The sequence below is a fragment of the Pteropus alecto genome, unplaced genomic scaffold (genome assembly GCF_000325575.1).
Source record: "Pteropus alecto unplaced genomic scaffold, ASM32557v1 scaffold23, whole genome shotgun sequence".
Classification (NCBI taxonomy): Eukaryota; Metazoa; Chordata; class Mammalia; order Chiroptera; family Pteropodidae; genus Pteropus; species Pteropus alecto.
Genome location: NW_006435837.1, coordinates 4,632,053 through 4,645,863, shown reverse-complemented (window position 1 = coordinate 4,645,863; position 13,811 = coordinate 4,632,053). Strand labels below are relative to the sequence as shown.

General features: G+C 36.3%; 1 protein-coding gene across 1 annotated transcript in view; it reads right to left on the bottom strand.

The window, feature by feature from the left end:
* The window catches only part of SCML2 (Scm polycomb group protein like 2), a 69,089-nt gene that overhangs the window by 52,379 nt on the left and 2,899 nt on the right, over positions 1-13,811 (bottom strand). Inside the window, exons 3-5 of the mRNA XM_006911681.3 lie at positions 9,979-10,049; positions 8,889-9,123; positions 5,676-5,764 (exon numbers count right to left, since the gene is read on the bottom strand). Of these exons, the coding sequence (XP_006911743.1) occupies positions 5,676-5,764; positions 8,889-9,123; positions 9,979-10,049 (395 nt within the window). The remainder of the gene's footprint in view (positions 1-5,675; positions 5,765-8,888; positions 9,124-9,978; positions 10,050-13,811) is intronic.

Sequence of the window (13,811 nt, the reverse complement as noted above, 5' to 3'; positions counted from 1 at the left end):
TTATTTTATTTATAAGTAAAATATATTATATGTTGGAAAAGCTAAGTGCCATCCAAAAAAAAAAAAAGAGTAGATCAGAATAAGAGAGATTCAAAGAGCACTGTGTGGGAAGAGTCGTGCAATTTCAAATAGGGTAATCAGGACAGCCCTCCTATGGAAGGTGAGACTGAGCAGAAACCTGAAGGAGGTGATTATTAATCATGCAGTCATCTAGAGGAAGAGTGTTCTAGGCAGGGAGAACAGCCGGGGCCTAAAGCAGATGTGTCTGAAATGTTTGAAAAACAACAAGGAAGCAACAGTGGCTAAAATGTAGTATGCAAGTGCAAGGGCAGTAGGAAACGAGGTCAGAGAAAATGAAGGGCCATATCATATAGTGCCATGAAGCTACTGTAAGTAAGGAGTCTGGCTTTTACTCGGGGTAAAATGGGAAGCCCCTGGAGAGTTTTGAACAGAGGACTAATATAATCTCACTTATGTTTTAAAAGGAATACTCTGGTTGACTACAGATTGTAAGGTTATAAATAAAGAGACCAATGAGGAGGCTACTGCAGCAATCCAAGTGAGAGATAAAGGTAGTTTGTACCAGTAGGATAGCAATGGAGATAGCAGGAAGTATTTGGATTTTGAATATATTTTGAGGATAGAGCCAACAGGATTTCCTTATGGACTGGATATAGTGTGTGAAAGAAATAATCGCCAAGGTTTTTGGTCTGAGGAACTAGAAGGATAGTTGCCACTCCCTGAGATGGGAATAGCTGCAGGAGGAGCAGTTTGAGATGTATTAGACAACCAAGTGGGGATGCTGAGTAGGTAGGCTGGATATACAAGTCTGATCTGGGAGCAAAAGGTCTAGATTAGAAATAGAAATTTGAAAGTCATCTGCATTTTAAATTGTATTTAAAGCTAGGAATTAGAAGATATTACCAAGGGATTAATACTGATCAGTTTCTCAACCTTGGCGCTATGGCCATTTGGGGCCAGAACATTCTGTTGTGTGGGCTATTCTGTGTATTGTAGTTTAGCAGCATTCCTGGTCTCTACCCACTAGATTTAGGTAGCATCCCCCCCCACCACACACATAAGTTATAACAACCAAAATCATCCCCAGACATTGCCAAATGCCCCTTGGGGGCAAATTGCTCTCCTTCCCAGTTGAGAACCACTGATAAAGAATAGGACCAAATACTCTAACATTCTATCACACCCCTTCACATCTAGGTTACAGAGCATCAAGTCACCACTTTCTTCTCAGCACCCAAAACCAACTTAACCCCTTGTGCTTGTTGTAAAGTTCAGTATCACAATTCACTTTAACTATTTACACTTAGTTGCTGAGTACAGCTAAAGAAAAGTCCCACATGCTTACTACCTTCAGTGCCACACATATTTAGTCTTTGTCTTTAGCTGAGCCCTCCAAAATACTGTCGTGTGTCCCTAGGCCGTTCCCTCTCCCATCTCGTACAGTTGCTATTCCAAACCTTACCATTCACCTTAAGACTAATAACATATCCTCATTATTTATTATTTTCTTTTTAACTGACTTTCTCCCCGCCCAGAAAATAAACTTTCTGCCTCATTAGAACACAGCAGACATTCAGTCTACACATGAATCCTTCCCTCCAACCTTGGTCAGTTTCCTATTTCGGAGTAGTAAATTGAGGCCATCAGGAGTGAACTTTATCAATATTCTGCCCCAACAACTACAAACTTAACTCTGTGAGGACATTGTTTTCTTGGTCTTTAGTTCTCACTAATGTAATTGATGAACTTCCTATCTACCAAATCGTAAAGAATCAGCTTTCTACTCTGCTAAAATAATAAACTGTCTACAAAATAATGTACCTCTTCCCCCTTGGGCTGGGTCCTTTGAGCTCTAAATTGAAAAATGAATATTTAACACATGCAGAATAATAGATTTTTTGAAAATTATTAGATATTGTAAAGTGATTTATTTAAATGTTTTTTAATCCTCTGTAATTAAAATAAAATAAAATAAAATAAAATAAAATGAAGAATCAGCTTTCCTCCTAACTGACCTTAAGTACCTGCTATGAGCACTTATACATTATAAAGGTGAGTGGGTATTTCCCAAGGTTCTAACCGTGACACTCCATTCTTTTATATATTCTCTCTGAACTAGCTCATTCATGCTCAAGGCTTCCACCACTACCATTTAAGCTAGAAACTCAAAACCCAAATCCTCGTACCCAAGCAAAACCTTGTTTCTAAGTTCTAAACACTTTACTTCCAACAGTCTGGTGGTAGTCATCCCTCCTCAAATTTCCCACAAGCACCCCAACATGTCCAAAACAAAACCCATCTTCTCTCTCTAAATGTATTCATCTTCCTGTACTCAATTTTTCTTCATTCATTTAACCAGTCTGTACCAGGACCTATGATAGGCACTGAGAATATAGACATGTTAAGTGCTCAAAAGGAACTCGCAGTCTAGAAAGCAAGAGACAGTGAAACTAATAGTATAATCCAATACCTACATAGGTTGAGATATGCAAAAGGTATACAGAATAATAAGAATGGAGAGGGGGAATTCGGGAAGGTATCTTGGAAGATTTAATACCTGACTTGAATTTAAAAGAAAACAGAAGTTAACCAGAGATAATCAGCTCTAAAAAGAAACGTGGTATCGATGGGCTATTTATAAGCAATTTAGAACATAAAATCCAAAGCAAGGAGTGTAAACCATAAATCAGATCATACATCCCCTTAAAGGCCATATTAATAAACTTATAATTCATCTTGAGTGCAACTGGTAACTTCAAAAGAGTTTCAAGCAAGAGAATGACATGGTAAAGCTTCTACGTCAGATATTTCTAGCAGTTATGTGGAAAGGTGAAGATTAGAGATAGTTTTAAGGCTAACAGTCCAGGCAAGAGGAAAGCTTTGTATGAGAGGCAGCGATGGTAGTAAGGTTAGAAAGAAGAGACATAACAAAGAAATAATTAGGAAGCTAAGTGAGTGCATAGGCCTTTATAATTAATTGGCTATCCAGAAGCCAGGGTTAAGGAGGAGTGAGGATTTAAGATGGCTCCTGGCCAAGTTTCAAGCTTGGCTAAAAACAGCACCTACAAATCAATAAGAGTGAGAAAAGAATTCCAATAGAAAAACAGGCAAAGACAAGAATCAAGCAATTCACAGAAAAATAAAAGACCGCTAAGCACATTTAAAAAGCTCAATTTCAGTGGTAATAAGTTTAATGAAAATTACAACAAAGGGATACCTTCCTTATCCTCACTTCCCAAAAAAAGATTCACAAAATTTTAAAAGACAGATAATATTCAGTGTTAGTGAAGGTGTAGGAACACAAACATACCTCCACTAGTAATAGAGCACAGCTCGGAACACCCTTTTGGGATGTAATTTAACAGTATATATCAACGCTTAAAGCATACATTCCCTTTGAAGCAGCAATTCTGCTTCTAAGAATGTAGCTATTCACACACATACAAAAATGCTCACTGTAGATGATTTAAAAAAGAATATGAAGAGAACCTAAACATTCATCCTTAGGAAGAGATTAAACCAATTATGGTAATCCGTATCACAGAAGAATACAATACAACCTGAAATATGTATGAAATGAAATGGAAATATTTCCGAAATATACATATTTTAAGGGAAAAACCAAATCACAGAACAACACATATAATATATTCCAAGTTATGTTTAAAAAACATAAAAGCCCACATATGCTAATGAATGCACAGAAAAAGGTCTGGAAGACTATAAATAAAAACTTCAATGTGGAGAGAAGAGTGGAACACAGGAATACACAGGATAAAGGGATACTCATTTTTCACTCTAAGTTTATAGTATGATTTTTTCCCACCACACGAACGTGAACTACTTTTATAATTTTAATAATGAAAAACATAATGTGTATGACATGTGGCATGTGACTAGTTGATAAAACACTTGGATAAGTAAAAGAGATTCAATGGCTTTTTAAAAGCCACAGCCCAAGCTTAATAAGACTACCACTAAACATCTCTTGTTATTAGCTATTCTCACATATGCATTACACATTGCCCAAAGGGCTTGCATTTGCCTGTATTCCTTGCTGGTAGGGCAAGCCCACTTTCAGCATTCATGCTGCTCAAAGCCGCACTCAAAGAATTTTTCTTTGCAATGCAGGGGTCATATTAATTGATGTGTCAAATCCTTGTCTTTAACCTTCTTCGAAAGTTTTAAAAAATGTTTACCATTCCTGATATGAACAGTTGCAGTAAAATTTAAGTGACTGAGAAAATAATTAGAACAAAGTGTGAGAAAGAAATATTTTGACTCATAATTTAACTAAAAGTTGGCTTTTATTCATCATTTCTTAAAACAGTGTACTCTTTCAACATTTTCTCAAGAACATAAACTATTTTTTGGAATTTTCCCTTTGCTATATAACAACTATTTCCTTTTTAACATGCTTTTACTTCTGAAACCAAATCTCTCCAAGTAACTTTCAAGTGGTTTTTTTTGGCCCATCATCATTTTCTCCAATATCAAAGAGATAACTAACATAGCAAAGTGAAGGGAAGTTTCTGAAGATAAATAAAATAGCAAGGACATTCGCTTCCAGTAGAATACCCCTTTCTCTAAGGTCAAGAAACAAGATATTAATTCATTTTGACTAGTGGATGATTATAATTGAGCTTTCTTTATGACTTGCTGTCATGGGCTGAATTGTGTGCTCCTACCAAAATTCGTGTTTAAGTCCTAACACCCAGTACCTCAGAATAGTGGTTGTATTTGGAGATAGGGTCTTTAAAGAGGTAATTAAGTTAAAATGAGGTCATTAGAGTGAATCCTAATCCAATATGACCAGTGTCCTCATAAAAAGGGGAAATCAGGACACAGACATCTAAATCCATGAGAAGACAGCTACCTACAAGCCAAGGAGAGAGGTCTCAAAAGAAACCAAGCCTGCCAATACCTTGATCTCAAACTTCTAGCCTCCAGAGCTCTGAGAAAATAAATTCGTTAAGTCATTGTGGACAGACTGTCTTCCCAAAATTCATAAATTGAAGCCCTAACCCCCAATGTGACTCTATATTTAGACACAGGGCCTTTAAGAAGGTATTAAAGGTTAAGTGAGGTCATAAAAGCGGGGTCCTAATCTGATTGGACTGTTGTTCGTATAAGAGGAAGAGAAACCAAAGATTCCTCTCCTTCCGTGCGTGCGTGGACAATACCAGTACAGACAAGAGGTCGAGGAGAAAAGCCTCACCAGAAAACAACCCTGATGGCACTTTAACCTTACATTTCTAGCCCCCGGAACTGTGAAAAAATAAATTTCTTTTGCTTAAGCCACCTAGTCTGGGTACTTTGTTATATGGCAGTCCTAGCAGATTAATACATTTGCCCATCCAGTAATTTATTTTTTTAATTAAATTTATTTGGGTGACATTGGTTAATGAAATAATATAAGTTTCAAGTATAAAATTCAATAATACATTATATGTGTATTGCGCTGTGTGTTCACCACCCAAAGTTAAATTTCCTTCTGTCACCATATATTCGACCCCCTCTACCCCTATCCAATCCAGTAATTTAAAAAGCATTTTTGCTGTTCCATGTCAGAGAAGACGAAGTATTTAAGTGCCCCCATGAAAAAAACAAAACTAACAGCCCAGTTGATGGAAGCTTTTTATGACCTTTCTTACCTTCTTAAAGATTGTAGCAGGTGCAATTTCAGATCCATTCAGTGTACGTAACAGGAACATTGGCCAAGATGATACATTCATCTTGTACCCTATTGCAGAAAATAAATTAAATGTCATAAAAAAAGCCTATGGTATTATAACTAGTTGATATTTAAAGTAGCTTTCATTTGCCATTCTTCTCCAGAGAATAACTTTCTTATCGAGGAACTCAGGAAGTGGTCAAGAGGAGCAGCTGCACCCTCCAATCAGCACTACTGGTTGTACCCACTGTACTCCTTGACAACAATGCTACGGTGGAAGTAGAAACTCTCATTTTAGAGAAGCCACTAGCTAGAGTTCACCAATACACACATATATGCTGGGAACGGGCTAGAATATTCAGGGTGATCCAAGCCAGAACCCAGGACAGCTTCTATTTCTCACCAACAGCCACACAGGGCAAAGGCTGCAAAAGACTTCCAGTCCCTCTTCTTCCTCGGAGCCCCTGCTTTATTTCCTTTCAGAGAAAGACACTTTCCTGTCAAACTCAGCAAATATACACTTATGATGATACATTTCATTGTAAGTAAATTTTACCTCAAAAGAAAAAGAAAATAAACACTAAACTCTAGTTAATGATATGCGTGCTAAAGTATTTAGAGAAAATGTATTGATGCCAATTACTTACTCTGAAATGCTTTTAAAAATAAGATGGATTGATGAATTGCTAGAAGGGCAGATGGACAGAGAAGTGATAAAGCAAGTATAGTAAAACCATAATGGTAGAACCTAGGTAGTGGGTATGTGAGTGTTCACTGTAAATTTTTCACTTTTTGTGTATGATTGAAATTTTTCGTACAATATGTTAAAAGAAAAAGACAGCTCTCACTTTAGCAATCTTTATACACACTAAACATGATTTCCTCTTAGAATTTTTATCAGATGCTATCAAAATAGACTCAACAGACATCTTTTCTAGATCTTATCAATTAATAGTGAATATCACAGCATCTGGCATGTGTAGCAGGGAGCAAAGGTCTGCTAGTTTCTCTGCTTTCAAGAGGCAATCTGTTTCAAGCAACACTTCCCTGCCTTGATGCCAGAATTGGAGAGAACTTGGCATGCATCCCTGATGGATACATGCGTTAAGACAGGAAGGCACATGAATCACTTGCAACAGGTCCATCAATATGATAAAACATGCAAAAAAGTTCAGCCAGAAAGTCACCCTATAATAACCCTGTACCAAAACACCCTCATCTGACTAGAAAAATAATTACTGCTAGGAAAAAGGCGGGGGGGGGGGTTTTTTTTCATACTCCTTTAAAATAAATCTGTATTATTAGTGGTATCTAATAAATAGTTATCCACAGCATGGATTTCCCACACTGTGATTAAAATATTGCATGAGAATCATTCTCTGGTCCTTACACCTTTCTCTTAACCCTCATCTTACCCTATTACATTGTGCATCATGATTTTTCTTAATTTAACATTTTTCTTAATTCTATAAATCCCTAAAGTCAAACAGATTAAAAGGCTAAAAAATAGATGAAAGTGCATATAAAAAATTCAAACACAGATAAAACTAATCTATGGTGTTAGGAAGTCTGGGCAGTGGTTACGTTTGGAAAGGGGGAAACTATGACTGGAGATCAACAGGAGTAGGGCTTCTGGGGTGCTGATAATGTTCTATTTCTTGATTCAGGTGGTGGTTATACAAGTTTATTCATATATAAGCTATAAACTTATGATCTGTACACTTTTATTTTTGTATATAATGCTTTAAAAAATCTTTTAAATAACAACCTTTAAGATTTAAATAAACCTTTTAAAAAGGAAAACGAAATAAGTTGTTATATTAAAATGGAAACTATTCAAAGTACCTAGTGAGCAACTTGACGAAAATTGTGTATTTTTATATGTACTGTCAAAATATATACTAATCAGTATGTACTGCTATGTATTTCATATTTTTAATTAAAATAAACTCTAAAAGTAATTTTAAAAAGAATGATCCTAAATCTAGCTATGTGTTTCAAATGCTGGCAATCATAATAGCTATATTTTCCTTTAAACAAAATATAAAAACATATTACGGTATTGTAAACAGAGAGATAAAATCCAAACAGGGAAGCACTACACCTCAGGTTTATACATATCTCTTACAGAATTCTGATTTAAGAAATGTTTTAAAAATAAACAAAAAAAAAACCATAAATGATATGAAGAAAGAGAAGAAGGCAAAAAACAAAAAACACACACATACCCTAAACCATCTTCTTGGAATAACACATCTCTGGTTAGTTTTTTAAAATATTTTAAACAAAATTAGAAATAATTAGCAATTAGAAAAAGATAGTATAAAAAGATATTGCTAAGAATAGTTCTTATTAATATATTAAATTTTGGTTCTCAGGGAATTTTTCACTAGTAGGAAACAAAAAATCCATTCTCTCATTGTGCCTCACAATAGAGAATTTTCATTTTCAGCACTGTAAAGAAGAAACAAAAACCAAAACCCACCATTCACTCGGAATATAAAAGTGATAAACTAAATCACCTATTTTCTATAGGATATCACAGTATGCCTAAGTCTTGAAAGAGAAAAATTTTGCCCCAAATTAGAGTCATGCACTTTTTACTTTTTAAAAAAGGGTCAAAATTGAGAGATTTGTATGTAAAAACATTTGCTGGTAAGTTTCATATATTTTCTCCTTTTCAAAGACCTAAAGGTACTCACTCCTACACCTCTCAGTGTTTCCTTTCCACTACAGAAAAAATGAAATTCCTAAGTTTGAAACTGGAGTCTGGATGTGGAATTATCCTTCTTCTGTGCTCATCCCAACACAGAAAATGTAGAATGGTTCTGTGGACAATAATGAGAGAGGCAGTGACTTATACCAAATACTATAAACTTCTCTCCCAGAAGGGTTTCTGAATCTGCACGTGTAATCTAGTAGAGCTGGCTTTTGACACCAAGTCTGAAGATAGAATGAGTCTTGCCCTGCAGTGGTGAACCATCGGCACACGATTACCCAATGTGTACTTAAGTGGAACTCCATAACATATGGTACTGATGAGTTCTTCTCGCATACATTCTCCATAGTAACCACCTGACTACTTATTTGCAAGAATATCTAGGAGAAGAGATCCTTGAAAGGCCACCTAAAACTATTTCTACTGAATACTACATTAGTAAGAATATGTTATTTTAAAACTGTTTATCCTTACCCAGTGGAGGCTGAAGTAAGTCCCCTTGCTTTTCACATGTCCCAACAGGCTGTATGTCTGCAGAATCAACGAGCCTCCAGAAATCGTTGGTGTTATCACTACCATCTAGGCGTAAACGCAGCCTGGCACCAGCCATTCCAACGATGGTGGCAATGCATATTGAAGTCATATTGCGAGGGTCACGGGCTTCCAATTTCATACCAACTTTAAAGTCATTAGTCGGTGGAATCTCGGACTATATAAATATACACACACATATGTATATGTGTGTACACACACACAATTTTATTAAAATGCATCAACTTTAAACAAATGGTCAGTTATGTTACCAGAATACTTGAGGAGTATTTTAAGTTAACAGTCACAGCAGATGGTAACCAAAGTAAGAATTACAAGGGTCAATAAAAAGATCTCCAAACCCTCTCCTTGGCTTGACATGTGGCATAAAAACACTGTCCACTCCTGGTCTTACTCATCTTCCCACTTTCAGGCAACCCAAATACAGTCTCTAAGATGCACCCTGAATGGCTTTCTAATAAGAATCTGATTAGGCCACTCCCCTTGAAATAAATCAACTGGCAGCTCACTACTGCCTAAGATATAAAGTACAAGTGCTCGGTACAGTTTAAAAGCCTTTAACCTTTAACCTCATTCCCACACTATTGCCTCTACTCACTTTGTGCTCCAGCCATCCCATGCCATCCCTCAACACTCAGGTTCTTATACACCCATGTGCCTTTGTTTTGTATGTTCTCTCTACCTGGAGTATCCTTCCCCTCATTCCAACCATCTCAATAGCACCTCTTCTGTGAGCTCCCCCTATAGAGTTATCACACTTCTCAATTATTTACATGTCTGTCTTTTCCTTCAGACGGGCAGTCATAGGGGCTTAATATACTTGACACTGAGTAAATTCTTAATGAATGAATGCAAAGAGATTATTAATGAATGAATGCAAAGAGGCTCTTAAATGGCACTACCATAATCCCACTATCTCCTCTCACTACTTGAATCTAACAATCACAAAGACACCTTTCAACAAGTTAATAGTTTACATTAATATACCAATATCTAGAGAATTGTGGCAAACCTGTCTGAAACACTCGGAAGGAGCACTTAAAGATCCAGTCTCTTTCAAGTAAGTATCCCACTGGAAATCATCTGGAAAAAATATACAAAATAGGTTGTTTTTTTTATATTATTCAGTATTTACAATATGTATACTAACTTTCAGGAATAAAATGGGTTTTAGTTCTATGTCTTTAAAAATACATTCTAAAGAGCAGATCCAAACTTCTTGATCTACATTTGATTATCAACATGAAATAAAAATAAGACAACTGCCTGATAATAATGGCTCTGATATAAATTACAAGCTAGATCTTCTTAGCATAATAAAGACTACAGCACAGTGATTCTAAAAATGTGGACTCTAGAAACACCTAAAAGACTTTTACAGAGTAATAGCAAATTCTACTCATTTGTCTCTAAATTTACTCGATACATGTGTTTTTACCATTTTGTCCCATTAATGTGAAGCCGCTTTGTTTTTCATGGGGAGCTAAAGGTGTTTAGGTGTGTGGTCTAACAAAATTTTACCCCTGCAATGCTTTATGGAAAGAAGAAAATCAGAGAACCAGAGTTGTTTCTCAATTCACTAGGTCTCCATCCAGGTGTCAAGAATATGGCGGCAGAACAAAATGTAAACCAGTCATTGGTACAGTCACTAATATTATTTTAACGATCTACATCCTCTACAAACTCTTGTTATCTTTTCTCTCTTAGTCTTAATAATACTTTATAATGCTAGTGGAGAAGGTCAGAAAGTAGTATACTCTGCCTGGCTCAAACACTTCAATTCATGTGCCAGTCAGATGCCAAAGACACTGAGAGAAAGACTTGATAGCTGTATTAAAGGTACAATTAATTCATACAAAGTTTAATTCTCATCAACCACAAGGTTTTTCTAAACTCTCATTTAATTTCCTCATGATAAAAATATTGATTTTGACAGTTCCCCTTCCTGGGGGAATCTCTGTTACTGGCCTATTAGATATCCTTTAAAGGATATCTAAGGCTATAACACACTTCATACACACACACGCACACACACACACACACACACACACACACACACACATGCATGTGAAGTGCTGATAATATTAAACAACAAGCTTTTCAGAAAACAAACAATCAAAAAGCCTGACTCATAGTGTTTGCAGATTTCTATGATGTAAACACTATCACCATAGCTGACTGCAAGGTGCCAAGGTGAGGTCACCAACCATAAAGTTGGAAAGAGATGTGCACAATCGGCTCTCCCAAGATGGTGTGAACCAGCTTCATGACACCACCAATATGTGTGTATGTATTCTTATGTATGCACACATATTATATATGGTATTAAGCATGTCATACATAACATTGTACACCCTGCTTTTTTTAACTTAAAAATAAATCTTAAGAGACTGTCCCATTTTAAAAAATACTGTGTTTCAGTCCACTTCCAGACTATGTGAAGCAAGTACTACCAGATGCTAAAAGGCATACAGCAGAATGTCTAGAATATAGGCTCTGGAGTTGAACCTGCCTTCTTCCCATCTGGCTCTGCCTCTTACTAGCTATGTGACCTTACTAGCAAGTCGTTTCACCTGCTCAGCTTCAATTCTTTCTTCTATAAAATGAGAATGTAATAAATATGGTACAAGGTATTTTATTAATTAAGCGAAGTAGCATACATGTAAGTCACTCAATAAATGGTGTTATTATAAAACTAAATATCATAGTTGTGCTTGAATTTACGGGATAGTTTTCTCAAATGTGAAAACTGAGACTGATAGCTCCAAAATTAAACTGACCAAGATATTTCAGTGACCTCCTAAGCACTAACCTGACAATCAGAAGACCTGAAATTCTAACTGAAGCTCCACTGCCATATGGTCTTAGAGAGCATTAAAAACAAAAAGAACAACAAAACAAAACATGAATGGGAAAAAATCTGGCTAAGATGTCATTAAGGAGCTGACATCCCAGGAAGAAGAAAGTATAAGTTAGAAATAATGACTGGGAAACTAAAACCATTTCACAATTGTACCTCACAAAACTAAAATTCTTCCACAAACCAGATATATCCGTAAAAATTTTTCAGTGACATTGGAAAAGACTTAATACATCTCTGTAACATAATTTTTAAAATATTCTATCACCACTTGTGTCTGAATGGGCTCTAATTTGAGCTAGCAAATCCTTTATACCGGTGTGCTTTTATATGATCATTTTCTATTACATTGCAAGCTAATGACCATATGTAGGATTTAACCATTGCAGCCTTAATTTTTTTTTTTTATTCAAAAGGCAAAACTTTTAGTCTGCAACACTGTTCAGCTTGGCTGTCCATGTGCTGAGACTCTACCAATAACATAGCAACAGGCTTTACTAATTTAGATTTGAACACATCTACAATAATGCCACAGCTGGAATTCCTGACCAGGAGCCAAAATAGAAAATCTCAGCCAAGCCTGAGGTCCCAGTCTGCCTCTGCATCTTATCCTCATTGACAGATGAGGTGAAGAATGTTATTCCCTATCAGAAAATAAGCCTGGGAACTGATAGGTTTGTTCATGAGGCAAGTGTACACACATAACCATGTGATCTGATTATTTGCACATAACATGTCCATGGTCCCTTGTTTGACTTGTACTCTATTCTAGTCCATTATTTGTCCAAACACCTTTTGGCAAATTGAACATAATCTATATAAGCCCCCTGGTCTTCTCCAGAGTAAATCAGAATGATGTCTTCCACCAGTGTGAGCCTTGGGTTCAGAGTATCTGGAAAGAAGATAGCCAAAATATCTAGAGCTGGAAGCTTCTCAGCTGAATGATCACAGCACCCACTACTTTACAGCATTTTTAACAACTGTAACTGAGCATTTAATGTCTATCTTGTCTCCTAAACTCAAAGAGGGCAGGAATCATGATTGTCTTATACATCACTAGATCCCATAGAAAGTCACCAGTATGTGCCAGGCACTGTCCTAGGTACTGGAGATGCAGCAATTAATACACAAAAATCCTGGCTCTCTTGGAGCTTACCTTCTAGCAGTCACTCACTGATTTCTAAGGTCAGGGCCCTAAGAAATACCTGCAGATGTCTGTCAATTTAATTAAGTAATCTCACTTTTTAAATCAAAAGTTTGAGAATTTTGAAAAGTTACTAGTTTCAACCTTTAAGAATATATTTTTTTCAAATTTACTTTTGTGAAATTGTTGGAATGGCAGATCTATAGAGATAAAAAGTAGGTAAGTGGTTCGCTAGAGCTGGGGAAGGAGAGAGGCACTGGGGGAAAATAAATAAGTGACTGCTAACTGGGTACAGGATTTTTTAGGGTGATGAAAATGTTCTAAAACTGATTGTGGTGGTGGTCGCATAATTATGTGTATATACTGAGAACCACTGAAGTGTATACTTTAAATAGGTGGATTATATTATGGTATGTGAATTATCTCTCAACAAAATTGTTATATTAAAAAAAACAGATGGGGAGGAATCTGTAGGGATGACTCTAACCTAATGGCCTCCATTTCCTTGGAGGGATTTAGAGGTTGGAGGAAAGAACTAAGGATCAAATAAGGCCAATGGGAAAAATAAGGAAGCACTGAGGGACCACTGGTCAGAGAGAATGGTTCCATGGGGATTACCTCTATAGGCAATGTTCCTGTAGGAACAGAAAGTCATGTGTAAACTGCTCCAAGGGTGGGACTGGCAGGTACAACAGAAAGACAAGGGGCAAGAGGTTTGCCTGAAATCTCTGGTAAACACGATAAGTTTGCTATAGTACTTTTTGTTCAGCCTTTTGTGTGCATATGACTTATTTTCTCATTTTCCTTAAAAATAGGTACAACGGATCGATACATAAGTCTT